The sequence below is a fragment of the Micropterus dolomieu genome, linkage group LG12 (assembly GCF_021292245.1).
Source record: "Micropterus dolomieu isolate WLL.071019.BEF.003 ecotype Adirondacks linkage group LG12, ASM2129224v1, whole genome shotgun sequence".
Classification (NCBI taxonomy): Eukaryota; Metazoa; Chordata; class Actinopteri; order Centrarchiformes; family Centrarchidae; genus Micropterus; species Micropterus dolomieu.
In genome coordinates, this window is record NC_060161.1 from 16,050,769 (window position 1) to 16,071,313 (window position 20,545).

Sequence of the window (20,545 nt, forward strand, 5' to 3'; positions counted from 1 at the left end):
GATGGGTGGGGCTGTCAAGTGATGAGGAAAGGTCTGAGGGCATCTAGTGGATGGGTGGAAACTGACATTGAAGGGGACTGAGGAGAAGGGAATGTGGCTGTAGAGGAGGGACAGAGAGACGAACAGTGGCAACGCTAGCACATTCACAGTACAGTGACGTCAATCAATGTACAATGTCCACAATAACTAAATAACTAAACAGATTAACTAACTAGATTTATATTGTATAAATTAGACCAAGATTTAGGTCTAGTGAACCACCAAAACATGAATTGTTAAATTTTTCCGTTACTTATCTCACTCGAAATCAACAGGATGAGAACATTTATTAAGATCTGATGAACAAAAACACCATCACGTGAGGTTGAAAGTGTAAAGCAAGTGAACGTCAGAGCCCTTGAAAAATTTATAACTTTGACTATTTATTTATAGATAGCTTTAAGAAATACAGATTATATACAGTGTATGTAACTTAAAGCTGCAATCATTTTTTTTGACAACTTGTGGGCATTAGCAATCTTAAAACACGTCTGACATGCTATCACCTTATAGTTGTTATGGATAACATGTCAGTTGACTATTTGAACTCACAGCAGACCTAAAGCTCACAGTCCACAGTTCACTCTCCTTTTTAGCCCTGTTTTAGTCTTCACCAACTTCTGAGGGAAATGTTTGCTAGCTGCTAATGTGCGACTTGCTCTTACTAGCTACTCCCTAACTGTTTGTCTGCTGTTGCGAGACAGGTAGTGTGTTTTTAGAGCTTTTTTGTTGAAAACAGTGCAACTGAGAGCAGTGATGGTGGCCCAAAACCAAAACATTGCGGGCTAAAAAACAAACAACTGAGCTGAAAGACATTATAATTCTGTGTAGAGCAGAGGGAAACACTCCGGTCTGTGGGCTCATCACTACGAGCAACCCCTTTAACCTACAAGTTAGCCATGTGCAACACTGTTTATATAAAGGCAAACAGTAAAGTTTGCAGCTGGTTTTAATTGATTTGTTTTGGGGTTTTCAGAAAATAAAGTAAATTTTTAGAAAAAGTGTGTAAACTGTTCTGAAAAGCTATAATATCCAGATGATATGGCAATATGGTCTCCATTTTGAAACACAGGGGATCAGTCAAGTTGATGCTGGCTGGGAGTCCATAAATAAGCCGTGGTGCTTAGCGTCTGCCCAGATCGGGATGCGGGTCCCACGCTCCCCGTTTCCTTCCAGGCCACCTTGGCGGGCGATTTTAGCCGACTCCAGCGGCTTTACACTGCTAATTTATGCCCATCCCCTCCTGTCATACCCTCTTTAAAACACCGCAGTGGCAGTGGTTGGGTTAAGGAGGGCAGCATTTGTGGGGATGTAGTGTAGTGGGACCCTGATGGAGTTAGCCTATGTGACCACCAGAAAGCTGCTGAAACATATGAGCTCTCCTGGATGTGCTAATGGGAAAAGCTTGGTGCCTAAAACGTATGAACGTAGTTTCAGGAAGCAGTAAATGTCACTGCTGATTCTTAATTACGTGCCCCATTCCTCCTCTGAGCCGTGGGCTCCATGGGGAGTTTTAGAGGCTTGCTCAGGTGGGATCAGATTGTGGTTACTGGCTTATTCAAAATGTCGCTATAAAGAGTACAGTAAATTATTATAAAATATTGTGTATCGAGTATGTTTTTAGTTTAGCTTTTTAAAAAGAGCAGATGTGTCTTTGCTCATATTAACCTCTTCTTTTTCAAGACATAGTTTATTCATATATTAATGATTTCATTGGTTTACGATATAGTGATGCCATTGTTAACCTTCCAATGTCTGGCCTGTCAGTTGTTCCACCATTCTGGTCCAGACTGAATTATTTCAACAAGTATTGGATGGATAGCCAAGACATTTTGTACACACATTTATGCTCCACAAAGGTCCCCTCACTTTTTCTCTAGTGCAACCATGAGGTTAATATTTTAGTTTTTTAGTTAAATGTCTTAACAAGTGGAACAATTGGATGGATTGCCATGAAATTTGGTTCATATACCTCTCAAAATTAACTCTAATAACTTTGGTGATCCTCTGACTGTTCATGTAGCACCATCATCGGGTCAAAAGTTCTGTTTGTCCAATAATTTGGTTCATGACCAAATACCTGTAAAACTAATGACACAGCACATTAGCTCAAAGCATCACTGTGCATGAGTGCTCTAGCCACACAGAGACAGAAGTGTGGCTGTAGATTTTTAAACTTGATAAGCAGATAGGTCTTAGCTACAAACCTCCTTATCAAAAAGGATCACTTTCTAGATGAATTGATTGAATGATTTACAATATACTGATGCCATTGTTAACCTAGCTGTATATTAGTTGTCTTGTATATAGCAAATGTAAAATATATTCACAGTTTTTAATGTTAAACCTACCAATGAAAACTGACAATTTTGTTCTCATTCATGGTGTAGTTCTGGGACCAATATCCCGGGAGAACAAATGTCTTCCTCTGCAGAGCTGAAGGGAGTTCATAGTCAAAAGGTCTGCTCTGCTGGACTGAAGCAGAGATGGGTCTGGTAATGGCCAAGTTGGCGTTCATCTTTCCCCTGAGCACATTATTTATCCCAAAAATGGCTTTGCATGCAGCACTGTTCTTCCTCCCACGTCGACCATGATACAGTATCCTCAGAAGGTGTGTTTATGGCTCTGTAAATTTGTCATCTTCAGATTACCACCAAATACTGAAAGCAAATATTGCTTGAATCACTTGTAGACCCAACAATTCAATCGACCTTCCCTTCCTATCAAGTATTAAATAATAGTAAATAATCATGATCAAGTAGTTAATAAAAGGAAAAAGGAAGAAAGATATAATGCTGACTGTCAAGGATAAAGAGAGTTAGGGAGTATTTTAAAGTGCATGTTTCAGCTGTAAAACAGCTTACTTTGAGTTGCTGTTTTGCAGTTCACCTCCCATCTGGCTTGAATTGGAGTTAGCTGATTGTCAGGGAATTACATCTTTATTTTAATCCTCTGGTTTTGGGGGACAGGGAAGTGTGGTTGATTTTCAGCTGCAGGTCGTAAAGCCCCTGTACTGGTAAAACATTTTATACTGTGGCCCAGAAAGCTTTTAAAACAATGGCTTTGGTGTAAATCATGCCTGGAGCACATGCATCGTTTGTGGGGGTGGTGGGAGGCTACCATTTGTCCCGCTTTATGTCTCCTTGTGGGAGCTGAGGGTTCGGGCTCTTGAGTGTAACTTAATGTCAGACCGTGGTAACTTCAGCTTCATTTGTCTCTCTTACTGAGAACTCGAGGCCTGTTAACTCAGGTCATCACCTCCTAATATGGCAATCTTTTAATTTGACCCTTTATTCCTCCACAGAGGAGTAGAGGAAAGGATCAGTTAAACTTGTGCTGCTTGGAAAGGCTACCCGGTTTACCCCTTTACAAGACCTAAATAACATTGTCGGTTTACATTTATATGTAATTTTGCATGAGAAAGCTTTTCTAGTGTAATTTTACCCCACAGTGAGTGATGATAGATGCAGTGCTCGTATGTTTTGCCTCAATTTTCCAAACTGCATGGAAACTCATTTATTGTTATTATGTCAACAAGTAAAAGCACCAAGCAAATTTAACTTAACTCTCTGAATACGCAACATCAACTCATTCTGTTGAAGTTATATGCAGTGACTTAAACATATGGATGAGTATTGTAAGTATGAAATTAAAAATACCCCAATTATATTGCCAGGTATGCATTAGGATATATTATTTGGAAAAAATAAAAAAAAGGTCTAAGAAATAAGTGGCAATGTGACTGATAATTTAGCACGGTGGTACATGTTCCTACATCATGGTTTTCAGTTGAAGGCTAATACCTCTTATTATTTTCCATTTCATCCAAATTCTTTATGTGAGGGATAGTATGTGATCAAAGCTCTTAAATGCACGTGCAGTCTTTATATTTTGGACAGCAACCTCTTTCCTGTATAAATAAGTCATCTCAACAGGGAACCTGGGAAGAGTTTTTAATGCCTATTGATTTACATAGCTTTTGGTCAGTACAAGGATATAATGTGGTCATTTATCTCTTTTTAAAAGTATATATTAAGTTGGTAATCACCTAGTTAATATCTGTGATCTTGGGAAGATGGCGACATCGCTAAAAATAAGTCAGATGGGGCAAGAAACACGAGCAGTCCATCAGTAATGCAGGTTTTAAACAAGCTCCCAGGATAGCTGAAAAAAAACATGGAAGGCAAGCTGTCCATTTTTTAAACACCCATTACAGTTTACAGACAGACCACTGCCTGGTTATGTCAGTAGGCTACTGTTCGGAAGCCCTGCTAGCTTGTCTACTTGTACTGTATTGCTTTACCTTAATTTAGTTTTAACAAAACAGTATGTTATCATTTTGATACAATGTAATCAATGCCAAAGTTCTAAAAGTGTTAAAAGATGTTGATAAAAGACACAAACTAAATAGAAAGGTTACATTTCCTTTTTCATATTTAAGAATTCATTCAGTTATTTTCTTTTCAATTTCTGTATTACAGTTGTGTTTTCACAGAATTTCCCCTCAAATTCTTGAATACCGTATGTGGGTGTGTCAGCCAGAAAAAGACTTTCACAAGTTTGGTCCATGTCTGCTGGAGTAATATGGTATTGAAGAGGACACAGCTCAATGCCACAGTAGTAAAATCACAATAAATATCATTTTTCATAATTAGTTCCTACTGAAACGTGCCCATTATGACTTTTTTATAATAAGAACCTATAACACCCCTTTCTCAAACTAGTCAATCGGCAGTAAACATGCTAGCAGATTAGTTTGTTAGCAGTAACTTGGCTACTCATATTACTATGTAATATGACCCTTGGTTGTAGCAGTTGAAGTGGTTTAGCTGATCTGGCTAAACTGGCTTGTTTACAACCTGTAAGGTTGCCCGGATGCTCCCCTTGATTGAGTGATTTCGCAGTGTTCCCAGATCTCAGCAATTACTTTAGGGAGTACAGTGTTATCATAACCGATTGAAATGATGGCCAAATCTACAAAAATAATGTGTTTGAGTGTCTGCAGGTGGACAATCAGTTCTCCTAATCTTGCATGCTCCCTCATGCAATATAATATCCAAGCCTGCCCTTTTGTAAAATAACAATGCACTATATCATTTTTTTCTCACCTTACCGTCTTCATGGATTATTGTTTAAACTGTCAGGAGACACCTCCAGCAATGTTGTGGTAGAGAACTGGCTCCAAGTGAGTGTCAGTCAAACACATTCATTTCCTCCTCGGGTGTTTAGTTTTAAACTCTGGGCACATCGTCGATGCCACAGTTTATTTTCTGTAGTCAGACATTTGCAAATATGAGAAGGATTTCTTCTGAAAGCAAATATCAGAAGGTTATGGATTAAGGGTGCAAGGGGGTATGATTTCTGCATAGGCCTGTGAGAGCGTGCACGTCCACATCCCTCCCCGCTGGCACTGCAGAATACACCGATGTTAAGTGGATAGTTGAGTGTGTGTGCATGTGGATGTGCGTTTCAGATAATTTCCCAGTTCAGAGAATGTACAGACATTCCCCACCACCAAGCCAAACAAGCCAAGTCCCATACTGTCAACAGCAAGTTAAGACTTCAAAACTGGTTTGCTGTGTATAACTCAAGTATAATAAGTGTGTGTGTGTGTGTGTGTGTGTGTGTGTGTGTGTGTGTGTGTGCTGGTTAAGTCTCAAGACATCCGCTCCAATGTTGTGATTAAGGTTGCTGACTATTTGCTCAGAGTACAGCACATTCCTCGCAGCCTTAATTGATAGCAATTATGTGGTTTTTGATTTGGTGTTTGATTGGGGGGGGGGGGATTTGAAGTCTTGATTTGAAGGGCACAGAGTTTTTATTGTCTTTGGAACGTCGGGGTCGAAATGCCTGAATGATAGCCTGCACATCAAGGGGCACCAGTGGGTTGGCATTAACTGCTCTATTTCTTTTTTAACTTTCTGTTTCTGCTTTTGTTTTTTTGCGTCTTGCCATTGCAAATGTTAAAACTGGAAAGTTACTCAGTGTATAGTATATTCCCTCAGAGCCAACAGCTGTCCATCTTACTGGTTGTTTTTCTCTATAACCAGAGGAATTGTCCCTCCAGGGGACACCTGGCTTGTTCCCCACCTCCACAGTGCAAATGTTCACTGGCTTAAACTGCCAGATGTTATGAAAGGCCCTATTGAAGTAGACCTTTAGCTCATAAAGAAATAGGAGAAAAAAGTCACAATGGCTGAGAAGTCTATCTTGATAGCTTCAGTGACCAGACTATGTCATCTGATTTCCATGGGGGTCTCACATATAACTCCTGAGCTGGACATGAAGTCATGTGCTCCCTAATGTTACAGTTTTATTGAGATGTATGTTTTGTATGTTTGGAGTTAGCATTAACTGTGCTAACTATGTACGTTGTTTTTTTTTCTCAAGATATTCATATAACAACACTGTCAAAGCCACATTCAAGAGCGGTCAGCCGGCAGTAAACACGCTAGCAGATTAGCTTGCACCGTATGACTTGAGATATTTTGACATTTCCAAAACAGAGTGCTGGCTGTAGACAGAGAAAAGCTGTTCATGAGAAATGGTGGCATGAGCAAGGCATGCAGGGAGGAAAAGCAGAGGAATATAAGAGACAGAAATATGAGATATCAGGGGGAGAAATGGAAAGAATCAAAGGGGGAAGAAAATTGGTTTACAATTGTTGTATGTCTGCCATTATTCCTACTCTATGGCTGTCTCACACACAAACGTGTGAAGTTGTGAGGCTGCTGCTGGCCCAGCTCCTTGTTTGAACTAGCACGCTTGACTGAGGCCCATTTATTGATTGGTCAGTGTGCCAGACCTGAAGGATTTGTGGGGCTCGGATCTCCCCCCCCCCCCCCCCCCCCCCCCTCCGATTACTCCCCCCACATTCAAGTACCGCACACATGCACACGCACTCCCAGTTCTCCTCCCTCCCTCTCTTCCTTCCTTGCTGCCCTTCCCCAAGTTACTCCTGAGGAAGGACGGGAGCAAGTCAGAGAGGAGACGGCAGGCAGACGGGACACACAGAGTGACCCAGAGGAGGAGGGCGTCACACATCGGGCTCTCACACAAGCAAACACACAGAACTGGAGTGATTGACTCACACACTTTGAAAAGGCATGGAGCAAGGTTTTTTATCTTGCAAGCTACTGGTGACAGCTCTTCTCATCCTGGTACTGTAATGTTTACTTTTTCCCTCCCTCAATTTTTATCCTGGAAAAATGTAATCCCCTTAAAATACTTGTCACACCACGTAATGCATTCAGAAAACATGTGTGCTAATAGATTGCTTTACTGTTTAGAAGTGTGTGTGCATGTGTTGTATGATTATGTGACTTACTGCAGTGGAAATGCATTCGTCAGATCCTGGAGTCCTTTCAACAGTAGCTTTAACAAGGCAGTCAGTGTGACCTGACTTGTCTTGTTTGCTTCCACTGAAGAGTCACCATGCTTCCTCTGCGTTATGGATCTAAGTCACAAAAGTAGACTTGTCATGCATGCACAGGTCAGCAAGCTATTTTGCCCGAGGTTAGGACTCCCTTTTACATTACAGTGACTGCCTCGCTTGTGTCATGACGTTGAGTGCTGTGCAGTGCCGTGCAGTGCAGAGCAGACGACAAGGGATTCAGCAGATGTGCAACTATCGTATGTCTTGCCGACTGAAAAGGCCATCGTATGTATATTGACACAGTCTGAAAAAGGCACCAGAGTCAGGTTTCTTTCCCCTGTCGAGGAGTTTTCCATCTTCAAGGAAAATGTCCTTAGTCTCGGCTGCTGACAGGTGACTTAAATAGAATCTGTCCATCAGAATAACATATAATGTGGAGATTACTGGTCTTTTATCATATACCCATTTCCACTTCTCCACTTGATGTGAAAACATGAGATGGGTGACAGCCAAGGGGTCCTTGTGGTCATGTGCTTGCTCTGTTTTTCTCATAGTGAAAGAGCCAGAGAACAAATATGCCTAAAATGTACATGCTTTGTTGTGTAAATGGTGCAGACAAAACCCTGGAGGGATCAGGAAAGTCGGGAGGTGTAGTGATGGAGGGTTAGGAAGGCTCCAAGTTGATATCCGAGCCTTTTGATTATTGGATCCAAATCCCAGCAGGACGGCCATCCGACTAGCGGAGCCTTGTGTTCCTCCGCCTTCATTCAGAACAATAGCAGCACAGTCAGCCAAACAACCTCCTCATCTCCATCCCTTCATCTCCTTCCCCTCCTCATTCTTCACCAGTCTTGTTATGCCTCTGGCTCTCTTGGCTTTGCAACACACAGCTCCCAGCCGTAATTGACTGCAAAATTCACTGATTGCTTTTCAAAGGAGAATTAAGGTGGTGTGCTAACCGGCTGCCCAGAGCACAGCCTGTGTTTATTTACCGTGGATCCAAACATCGAAATAGTTGGCCCGTGCAGAAAGTAGCGCCGTTGCCGATGTGTTTGGCTGCATGCTCTGTTGGCTGCATGTTTAGGTCTTGCCGTTCCCTTCTGCTGTTCCTCAGGCGTCATCAGCACTGACAGCCATTTATATCGGTCCCCACGCACTTTTAATAACGTGAACCCACCACCGCGCTCTGCAGCGTACAGCATGGGTGTTTTTGCTACCGTGACCCAAAGAAAATAATCAGGGCAGTGTTATTACCTTATATCTGCTTTCCCCTACAAGATCCATTCATCTTTGTAGACAAAGCACAATGCCATGCTGTTAGGAAACGGGGCCAAAGAGGTCAAAATAACTTGGCGTATACAGAGTTTTTCCTCTAAAATCTCAAGGCTGTGTATGTCAAATTTAAGGCTGGACATTTCACTGTAAACTATTTGTCAGCTCAGAGCAGGTGTTGCACATAAAGTTCTCATAGTCCCTCCTTTATTTGGTGTGCTCTGTGTAAGCGGGCATGTTGTGCCTCGCATTTCACTCCTAATCTGCAGGATTTGTGATTTTAAGTCCCTGTGGTGTGAAGATCCCGTAGTGGGAGCCTGTCTTAAGTGCACAAAAGCTGCATTTCTGCAATCTTCCATTACTCTTTCATGGTTCACCAACACCAGAAAGACTGCATAAGAGTTCAGGTTATTGTTGAAAATAATTAATTAATAAATATTTTTCTCTTATATCCATCTATTCCTGTTCATGGCCTTAAACCCTCTCTTGAATGGCAGATTATTTTATTGTGTGTTTGCACCTTGAGTCTTGTAAACCACATTCCTGTTGCCATAGGAGATTGATGATTCAGAGTCTCTTGAGAGCTTTCCATTATCCAGGTTTTCATCCATTCAACAGGTATTGAACCGTTTTTTTCTCTGCCTCAGTCTCAATGGCAGCTTTTGAGTAGAAAACCTACCTACCAATCTAAACTGTCCTTGTTCTAGATAGCAAAAGCAAACTATTTTCTTTTCACTCTCTCTCATCTGTTCCTGGTATTCAGACAACGTAGCTCTCTGTCATTCAGTCAGTTCTGCAAAGGGCATTGAGAAGAGCTAGGCTGCCAAGAGAAATAAGCATAACTCATATGAAGCAGTATGTGATCCCACATCAGAAGACAGTGCCAGCCTTACAAATACATAGCTTCTTTAGAGCAAGGTGAGTCAGTCCAGTCAAATCTAGTCTGAAAATACAAAAGACCCTGAATGCCAATGAGGGGATCTAAGATAGAGTGGTGGAGAAGATCTTTACTTTTTGACTGTTACTCGACATCTGAGATGCACATTGTCCTTGCAGTTGTAAAATTCATCATCTCATGATATTGATTTTGGATCCTGCCGTCATATCCCTACCTCTGCTGCCAAATACAGCATGATGCAATTAACAGAGAGGCACATAAGGACTAACATTTCATAATCTAAAGGATGACCCACACATTTGAAATATGCAAAGGGGCAAATGTCCAGAGCTTTTGATTATTTCCCCTTGCAGTCTTTTATATCTTGTCACATATATACTTCTGTTTCGTTTACAGCAGCTCTAGTTCAGCCATTCAACTAGCAGTACTGGTGATTTTTTTTTTTTTGTGTGTGCTCTGCAAGAGAATCTGCTTAAATGGCGGATTCCACAACTCATGTGGTGAGGTTGCTTCCTTTGCAAAAGGGAGATCAGAACATAACTTAATTGTATCGTGTTAAATGTTTAGTTGGCTTTTGGCAGAAATAAATTAAGACAATATAGCATTGGTATGAATGTATAAACTCTTCACTTCCTTTTCTGGTGTGTGTGTAGAATTCTCGGACGGCCCGATCAGAAGAGGACAGAGACACTCTGTGGGATGCCTGGGGCTCATGGAGTGAATGTTCCCGTACCTGTGGAGGAGGCGCCTCATACTCCCTCAGACGATGCCTTAGTTCCAAGTAAGGCCCCACTTCTCACCTCAAAGCCTGATGCACACTCTACAAAGCATGTGTGACAATTTAGTGGGCAACACTTTGAGTGATGATAATGTTTTTTGCATGCATCCCTTTTGCCTTTTTTTAGAGTTGTCTTGACCCTTATCACGTGCAGTATAATAACCGATACTACACCTGACGTAGATAGTGATTAACTTTTCCTGGTAAACTTTCTAAAGACAGTGTCTTTCTCAAGGAAAAAATACAACTTTGAGATAATTGTAAAGAAACAATATTGTATTAGAATCAAGGACATAAATTGATATTTATGGGTAGGCTACAGTACTCGCAAAATGAAACTGTGATAAATCTCTGTCTTAAGAGATGCTTATATCACAGGAGAGGAGGATGTAAAGTAAAATGAATAGGTATAATTTCAAGTTAGAACCTCATTGACCTTCAGATAAATGGAAACATCACATGGACAATTTGTAAATGTGTGTTCAAACACTATCCGAGGTAATCTCCTCTTTTTAAAATAGCAATGTCCTGACTGGGGTTCAACTGGTTTCCATTAAAATGCCATATTATGGCTTTAAGATTCAAGAGAGGGATTGAAGAGGGGGGTCTTTTTCTGTTCCTCATGGCCGTTCTGCCAAATAAATCCAGACAGCGTCCCTAATAGTGTGAGTAAATCTCACCAGTCGCTCCATTCCCTTGAGCTATAATGGGAGTGCTCAAAATACATATGACTGTGACTGTTAAATAGCCCTGAGGGGTTCACTGAGATCACTTGCCCATCCACCTCCTAAAACTGTCTAGACGGCCATATGAGCCTAAATCTTGAAGTCATCAGTGACAATTGGCATCTGATTTTCAGAAGTGGCCCAGACATGTATCTTCACAAATCAGAGCATAACAATCAATGTCCCCTGCCAAAGTACATGTCACTTTTAAGAAGTTGGGCTCTGCAGGCAATGAACCCACATTAGTCGGATTCCCACTGCTCATCATCTCGGCTTAAGTATTGAGACCAAATGGACCTCTTGTTCCTTTCATCCTCGTGCCGGAGTCACCTGGTTGGTTAAGGTTCAGGCTGACACAGTGGGATTCAAGATTAAAGCGTGAGGCCAAGTGTTCTGGGCAAAAGTGGTAAATTACAAATGGGTTTGAGGAACAAGGGGGGGGGGGGGACAGAAGGAGTGAGAGGGTATGTTTTCCATAGAAACGTTGTCACATTTATAGACTGGGAAATCGCTGCAGGGTGACTTCACTGCATTCCTCTATTTTACAGTTCCCCAAGTGAATTGCTCTCTCACTAAAGGTAGCCAGTGCTGCCAAAGTCACCTCTGTTTCACTGTTGGGGTCTTCAGAGGGAGCTCCAGCAGTGACAGGAGCAGCCAATGAGATCATAAAACAAAGCAACTGTCCAAAGACACATGACAAAACAGGAGAGATCATGCCTGAGGTCACAACCCCGATGTACTATAAGGTGCTTCCAGCGTGCCATAACCATGAATCTGTCTGCACTGGTACTGGGAAGCCAAGATAAGAAGTATAATCCTGTCAGAACCTCCATGTTCTGCACTGTTAACATTGAGGTCAATAGCTTTTTGGGGAGTTCATTTTCATGATATCAGCTGCAGCCATTTCTCTCTGCTTGCCCAGACTTTTTTGGTCAGGCAAACCTCAGAATGCTACTGGCTGTAAAAGCAATTGACGTGTTAAGAGGTGTTTGGGGTTTGAGCTCTATGTGGGATGTAGGCTATGTGTAGACGTACATGCTCATATAAGTGCAAGCGGGTATGGTTACAAACTTGTGTGTCCTTTGGCGGTAGCAGTAATGTATGGGGTTCTTGAGCATATGGGTAAGACCCTCCGTCCCACCTCATCCCACCTCATTCTGCTGTTGCGTGGGAATGAGGCAGCAGTAGCCTGGAACTGGGTGGCAGATCAAACGGCGTCATTAAAAACCACAGCACAAGGCCCCTTATGTGTGTGTGACTCTTTGGAAAGAGAGACTGGAAACGGGCCTGCAGCACCCTCCAAACCAATACCACTCCAACTTTTTGACCTTTCAGCACGCAAACACGCACACACACACACACTCCCACACACACACGCACACACTCACACACACACACACACACACACACACACACACACACACACACACACACACACACACACACACACACACACACACACACGTAGGACCTACTGCTTATGCAGAAACGCACAAGAGTTAGAAAACCTCCTAAAAAGGCACATGAAAAGTACAGGCTAAACACAGATCGCCTGGCCTTTATTAGTCCCAAATGCCCAACACACTTCACTTGATCATAATCTCCATTATTAACAAAAGCATAGCTGGTTTGAAGCAAGTGTGGACATATGGATTAGGTGTCATGGCAAGAGAAAGCGCTGTATTTATGAGGCTCGTGGTTGGCAAACACTTTGGATATTAGTCTTTTTATAAAAAGAGGCTAGTCTCAAGATTATTTTGACTTAAATAAAAAATAATGTATCCCATTGATAACCTTTCACCAACAGATGAGCAGTTCTGGGAAGCAGCATGCGATTCTAGAGAAATCCAACGTTAGCCAAGTTGTGGGTGAGCAAACTGTCGCTACAGTTCCTGCTGTGAAGCTAACATGCAGAGATCAGGAGACAGTCCCAGACAGATATACTCTCCTGCTACTATAGCTAACATCACAACAACAGCATGGTCTTGGTGAACTGTAAAGTAAGCTGAACTTCTCATTGCTGAAAAGGATGATTTTAATATTCACTGGGTCACTGATTTGCAGAAATTACAGGCAGTGACATTAACTCATTGCATTTTGGCATGCCTTTGGTAGCAATGACTAATTAACTTGCTCTAAATTAATTTGGGCCTGGCACCTCCATTATGTCTCTTACTTTACAATATAGGGGACCACCCTCTGTGTGGCAAGGTGTGGCATTTAGAATTTTAAATCAAGAAATCCGATCATAAGAGGCAGAAAAGGAAGAATAAAAACATTCAAGAAGGAAGACATAAAGAAAATCTAAGTCCTTGCTTAGCCCCAAAGAGGTCCTCTGGAACTTAGTTTCTAAGTTCCAGAGGACCTAAAATCTAACAAAACCAAGAATCTGAATGGTAAATGGCTACAATTGACAAATGGCAGCGTGCTGTCAATTTGGGGGTCGCTGTCTTAACCCAGGACACTGACATGTGGACAGGAGGAGGTGGGGATCAAATCAATAACCTTGTGATCAGTGGACAACCTGCTCTACGTCCTGAGCCACTGCCACCACAGTCTACACAGTCATGCTAGCAACTAGTGTCTGTAATTAGGCATGGTGGTACTTTGAACTAAATAATGCCAGCATGCTTATGCATGAATAGTGTTCATTGTGTTCAACCCCTTAGTTTAGCATGTTAGCATGCTAAGATCTGCTAATTAGCACAGAGCACAGGTGAAGTATCATGGGAATATCATAAGTTTTGCTAGTATTTAATCCCACACCAAACCAATGTATTACCAATGCATATTAACATTTTCATTAGATGATAGGGGAAAAAAAAATTAAGGGATATTCAAAGTTATTTCATTTTATCTTGGGGGGACATGAATGTATGTACCACATTTCATGGCAATCCATCTAATAGCTGTTGAGACATTTCAAAATATTGGTCGGGGAGTTCCTGAGACGTCTCACTCAAGTAGTCCCTTTTTCTGCTGTCGCTGCATCTTTCTCAACTTCATGTTACCCTTCTCAGATTGCCTAACTGCTCTTTCCCTAAACTGATCAATAGCAGAACTCACAGCAAGAGCATATTTTAGGCTTTACAAACTCATGTTCATGTGCCCACTCGCCTCAAGTGTATCAATATTATGGCAAAGGTAATGGAGCACTGGTTGCAATTACTTTCAATTTAGCGAGAAGAGTTGATGACATATATATGGGCATTATGAGCCAGACAAATTTCCCTGCATATCCAATATTGTAAGATGTTATTACTGTGAATTTTTCATGGTTACAATAGATTTTTGTTCATTCTTGTCTGGTTATTGGCATGCTAGTTTTACTCTATATGCAGTCTTGTATGTGTATTTAACTGATGAGCAAACTCTCTATAGTTGTGTCTTTTGTGTATATTTGGCAGAAAAGAGCAGGGTCAAGGTCTGTGAGTTATGTCCTATGTGCTCCAGGAATTGTGAGATTTTAACCAATTTCTCTTAACCTACGATGACGCCATGATGAATCCCCAGTCCGGACCCTACTTCTGCTTTGCCTCCACTTTGTAGCTTCCAAAGTCAAGAGGAAATGAAAAGGGAAATTCATTTTACTTTGCCTCTTTTTTTATCTTTTTTTTTTAAAAGTCTAGTTTATATATTACTCGTCCCACTGATCCAGATCTTTGCTACCTGCCTCTCAACTCTTAGTCTTTTGTTTGGGTTCAAGCCCCATGGCCTGCTATTTGGCTTGGCAGAGGGGGCTGTCTGGATTCGTCATAGGGCCTAATGTTCTTACCATGCCACACACTTCACAGCTACTCCCTCCACTCTCTGGAATAATATTATAAACATCCTGAAACCCTCGTTTATCCGTGAGTCCGAACTCTGCTATGTTGCCTCCAATCATGATTCCAGATTAGCTAAGGGCCGATGACAGTGGAATTTCTCTTAAGTTCCCAAACTCAAAAGAATATCCTTTGATTAGTTTCCACTGGGGTCTTGGATAATTGGCCTATCATAGTCACCATCAATGGTTTATCATCACTCCGCATCAAAGCACAAAGGAATCCTAATTTTCAGTAAGTGGTTGGCTCCATAATTTGGGCAAAGACATTGCAGACCGTCATGCAGAGAGTCAGGATCCAAACTGCTCCAATCTGTTCAGCAGACACAGCTCGGAGGGCACTACTGTGTCTGCTCTCCTATTTCCCAACTTTTTTAACCACAGGTTATCTTGAATTTCTGAAACTTTTAACTGTCCTGTTTTATCCAGATACAATTGTTCTGATTTGTTTAGTTTTTTTGTGTTAGCATGTTAGCATGATAATGTTGGCCTTTAACTCAAAGCACTGCTGTGACTAAGTGCAGCCTCACAGAGAGCTGTGAGCATGGCTGTAGACTCTTTTGTTATACCATCCTTCTTATGGAAATTAGGATTTCATGAATTTTATCATAATGTATTTGCTAGGTTGATAGAAATGCAGAATAGCAATCACTTTTTTGCCTCATTGTATGCCCCAATTCTGAAACCAAACATACGCCCTTGTATTCATTACATAGTCACATTGTGTGAAGAAGCCTGTTCACAAACACACCACAGACCCCATGTTTGTGGGTTGCCACATCACTGTAGGATTCCGATCACTGCTCAGCAATTCAAAAAACGCAAAGAGTCAATGGTTGAAATACCAGCTGCCTCAGGCGAAGATGATTGGTGTGCGTTGTGGTTTTTTTATCACTCACCCCCAAAGCAAGTTCACCCACATGTTCATTTTGTCTTCTGCAGGACCTGCGAAGGGCAGAATATCAAATATCGCACATGCAGTAATGTGGTAAGTTCAGCAAAGTCATCTTTATGTAATGGATGTCAGTCGAGCCTTGTAGTGGTTTTTATTGAAATAAACTGAAATAGCAAACACTGATTGGGAATTCAGTGTGGTGGAACTGTGAAAATATTACCAGGGTTTATGGTTAAGGGGCGTATTTTGGTGATCTACGATCCTGTTGTTTGAGAGAAAGGGGCAAGTTGTGCGCAGGGAGACGTCAAACTACTTCTGCTTTAATTTAATATGATGGTCACTACATTCAGCAATCACAGTTTCAAGAATCCTTCCACCGAGACTTGTGCAAACTCTCATCTTCCCACACACACACATTTCTAATACAGTGATATGCTTTGTGTTAATTATCATAGTTAGCTCATTTTTTTTGTTTTCCCCTCAGGACTGCCCTCCAGATGCTGGTGATTTCCGTGCCCAGCAGTGTTCCGCTCATGCAGACGTGCATTACCAGGGTCAGTACCATGAGTGGCTGCCTGTGTACAATGACCCGGAAAACCCCTGCACTCTCAAGTGCAAAGCCAAGGGCTTGGGCCTTGTGGTGGAGCTGGCACCAAAGGTGCTGGATGGGACCCGCTGTTACACCGAGTCCTTGGACATGTGTATCAGTGGAGTCTGCCAGGTAGGAGAAAGAATCGGAGTGCTTTATTGTTTTTTTTTTCTTCCACTGAGGAGTTTATATTTATTTCTTATAATTTATCTATTGTATAAATCACAAGAAACTAAATATAGACTTGTAGACGCATAATATTGTGTTCACAATCTGTTGCATTACAGTTCATATGGATGCAAGAGCCAAAATGTGATTGCATCCAAGAAAACCTTTATACACAACCCACTGTGTATTACAGTATAGTACTTACAATACTATCATGCCATCTGCTTTACAAATGAATACCCAATGAGAATAATATTTGAGATTGGGCTTTTGACTGACAGTCCAGGAAATAGTTTACAATGCATTTTTTCCCGGTTGAATGAAATTACGTCCCAAGACATTGTGTCCGTGCAGAGACACACGAGGATTTTAATACACTCTCTTACCAGGCTTAGAATCACACTGTGGTTTTGGTTTTGTCTTACTGACAAAAATTGCGAAAAACTCCATCAATCAACTACGGATAGTTGCAGATAATGTGTAATAGAAAACAGGGGGGAACATTTTTGGAAAAACCCATGATCAACTCAAAGGAAATGTTTTACGCTATCTTAGAAATACAAACAATAGATCTGGTATGAAAATGGAAGAAACCAGAGGATTGTTTGGATCATTTCATTATAACATGTACATGGTGTGAAGGAAGACATATTCTTTAATGAAATTCATTTTAACGGTCTGATGTAACCAACAAGTGTACTTTTACTGGGGCTGTTTCTTTTTTCTGTTTTTTTTTTTTTGCAGAACACAATTTCATTTAAAGCTGATGTCTTTGGGTAATGTTTTTGTTGTTTACCTTTCTCTCTGCAATACAGATTGTAGGTTGCGATCATGAGTTGGGGAGCACAGTAAAGGAGGACAACTGCGGTGTCTGCAATGGAGATGGCTCCTCCTGCAGACTGGTGCGAGGACACTACAAATCCCAGCATGCTTCAGGAAAAAGTAAAGAATCTTTACTTTGTGTTTGTTTACTTATAACTTCAACTGAAGAGGTGCTCCACCATTTGTACACATTACACATAGTTCATCAAGCGTACTTCTCAGCCTGAGAAAACAGTTGTGTTAATGTCTTCTGCGTTTCTGGAGGAGCTTTGTCAAGTTGGAGACAATAACCCCTGACAATGTCATAGTGATATCATCAGGGTGATTTTCATACATCATCAGAGAGACACAATTAAAATGTAAATCCTGCATTACAAACTGGAAGCATAAAGTTTAAAAGAGGTGGGCGTTTACCAGGCATGGAGGGTCTTAATGAATTATGTTGTACATTATGGGAAGTGAAGGAATCAGTGATTATAGGTCAAGCTTAACTATATTTTGCTGACTAAAATTCCTGCTATCTCGAACTCTGCTGCTTTGATTTTGACATTTGTGTTTTGTTAGTCATTAGTCTGTCTTTAAATTCAAATTCTGTGTTCTGATTGCATTTTCCAGTTGTAATTACATTGATTTTATTGCATTCTGTGTTTATTGCATACTTCATGTTATGTTTCTCCCTCTGTCTGTCTGTCTCTCTCACTCAAGCTGAGGACACAATTGTTGTCATCCCCTATAAGAGTCGCCATGTACGTCTAGTCCTGAAAGGCCCGGATCACTTGTGTAAGTCCTGGTAGGTCCAGGGTGCCCTTCCATCAAAACAGTTAAGCATGATATTCATATTTGGCAGTGTTTTTGTTTATTGCCAAATACCTGCACATTAAAAACACGTGTTCTGCATGGGCTGTGTGAGTTTTAGTGCAGCTCATGTTGTGTTTTAATGCCCTGCTATGCAAAAAAACATATAACTACATGTTATACTTGCTTGACCTTTCTCATGAATGTCTCACCCAAATAATTAACCTTTTATTCCCTTTTCCAAAATATCTAAAATTTTGACTGGTTTTAAAAGTAGCTTGGAGCGGAATAACCAGGAGAGGTATTTATTTTCCCCGTTTCCTCTGGCTCTGAGAAGATGTACCTGTAAGGCTTCCAACAAATATCACTGATGTCAAAGTACTGCCATCAAACTCCCCACTGGATCAAATCGATAACAAATGTTCTTCTCTGTACCTAGCCTTTGCTCCGTGGTTAGTTTACAGATTGTTTCCTAAACCGGGCCAAAAGAACTTTTCTGAATGGACAGATTTTTTCATTAAATAGTTCCCCCTGTTCTTTTTGGCCAAGGGCACTTAAATTGTAACCATCTGTCTGTAGATGATGACTGCTGCTGGTTACTGCTCGTTCTTGTGTTTCCACGTTGTTTTTGTTTAAATGTCCACGCTGGAATCACACAGGACCCTGTTAGGCCAGGGTTGAAGTAAGGTTATCGCAGCGCTGGCCTGCTAGCAGACCTACATGAGCCTCCTGGCATTGCTAAAATGAGTTTCTGTGCTTGCAAATGCAACTGCCAGTCAAACAGTTCTTTACCTAACTGTCTGTGATGGATGATATCAGGACATATTTTTTCTCCTTTTATTTGCTGTTTAATTTCCACAATGATGAAAAATGTAGACAAGAAACGATGATCTCAATATATTGAGACTCTGATGTGTCCATTGTGCTCTAGCTATCTACTGTGTTTCTTCTTTTAGATGTGGAAAGTAAGACACTGGAAGGGGTAAAAGATGAACTGGTCTTGGATAAAACAGGGCAGTACCACCTGGAAAACACCACCTTGGACTTTCAGAAACTTTCAGATAAGGAGGTCCTGAGAATCACTGGCCCACTTGGAGCTGACCTCACAGTCAAAGTAAGAGCTGAAATATATCAATTTAAGTGTCTTAAAGCTGCACTAATCTATTTTCATGCCAATGGCTTTAATTTACTGTGTTGTTTACCCAACTCTTTAGTTTAAGTCTGCTGTTTGCAGCTTTTTAAGTTAACATCTTTCAGCTCATTGTTTTATGGCCCACAACTTTACTATTTTGGTTCACTATCACCATTCTCATCAGCATTTTCACCAGTCAGCAGAATACGTTCTGATAAACCCTCTGAACGCTACCAAATGGCAGAGAGACAAAATTAGTAACTAGCTGTCAGAGCATTTAGCTGCTGCAGAGCCAGATGGTTCCCTCAGCAGTTGGTGGAGACCAAATCAGAATACTAATGTTTCTCAGTAACGGCTGCATGTGTAAATAAGAAAGTTTGCTAACATGTTTAAAACATCATCTTTATATGGAGATACTATGTCTGCAATGTGATTACAGCTTGTTCTATTGACAAAAATTGTATTGTAGCCACAGAAATTCTCTCTACTGAACAGTTGACGTCAACGGGACGTTTTTGTTGTGTTTTCTGGAGCTCAACTCTAAAAAAGCTATGAAAATGGGCTCAGATAAGGTTCTTATTTCTATGAACTCCTGGTTAACTCCCCGTGTCGTACACAATAGGTTTTTGAAGCAGTGTGTCGTGCAATGATAACAATAGTAGCGCACACATTCACTGCTTCAAATCCAGTGGTTGGCATTGGGATGATGATGTCAAACGATTTCATGTGTTTTGCTGCCACACTTAATTTCTTTATTTTTTTTATACACTCACCTAAAGGATTATTAGGAACACCTGTTCAATTTCTCATTAATGCAATTATCTAATCAACCAATCACATGGCAGTTGCTTCAATGCATTTAGGGGTGTGGTCCTGGTCAAGACAATCTCCTGAACTCCAAACTGAATGTCAGAATGGGAAAGAAAGGTGATTTAAGCAATTTTGAGCGTGGCATGGTTGTTGGTGCCAGACGGGCCGGTCTGAGTATTTCACAATCTGCTCAGTTACTGGGATTTTCACGCACAACCATTTCTAGGGTTTACAAAGAATGGTGTGAAAAGGGAAAAACATCCAGTATGCGGCAGTCCTGTGGGCGAAAATGCCTTGTTGATGCTAGAGGTCAGAGGAGAATGGGCCGACTGATTCAAGCTGATAGAAGAGCAACTTTGACTGAAATAACCACTCGTTACAACCGAGGTATGCAGCAAAGCATTTGTGAAGCCACAACATGCAC

General features: G+C 41.2%; 1 protein-coding gene across 1 annotated transcript in view; it reads left to right on the forward strand.

The window, feature by feature from the left end:
- Positions 1-20,545, forward strand: part of LOC123981051 (ADAMTS-like protein 1) — an 80,793-nt gene that overhangs the window by 54,385 nt on the left and 5,863 nt on the right. The window contains exons 3-8 of the mRNA XM_046065663.1: positions 10,238-10,365; positions 15,853-15,898; positions 16,290-16,526; positions 17,378-17,504; positions 18,090-18,164; positions 19,136-19,293. Coding sequence (XP_045921619.1) covers positions 10,238-10,365; positions 15,853-15,898; positions 16,290-16,526; positions 17,378-17,504; positions 18,090-18,164; positions 19,136-19,293 — 771 coding nt within the window. The remainder of the gene's footprint in view (positions 1-10,237; positions 10,366-15,852; positions 15,899-16,289; positions 16,527-17,377; positions 17,505-18,089; positions 18,165-19,135; positions 19,294-20,545) is intronic.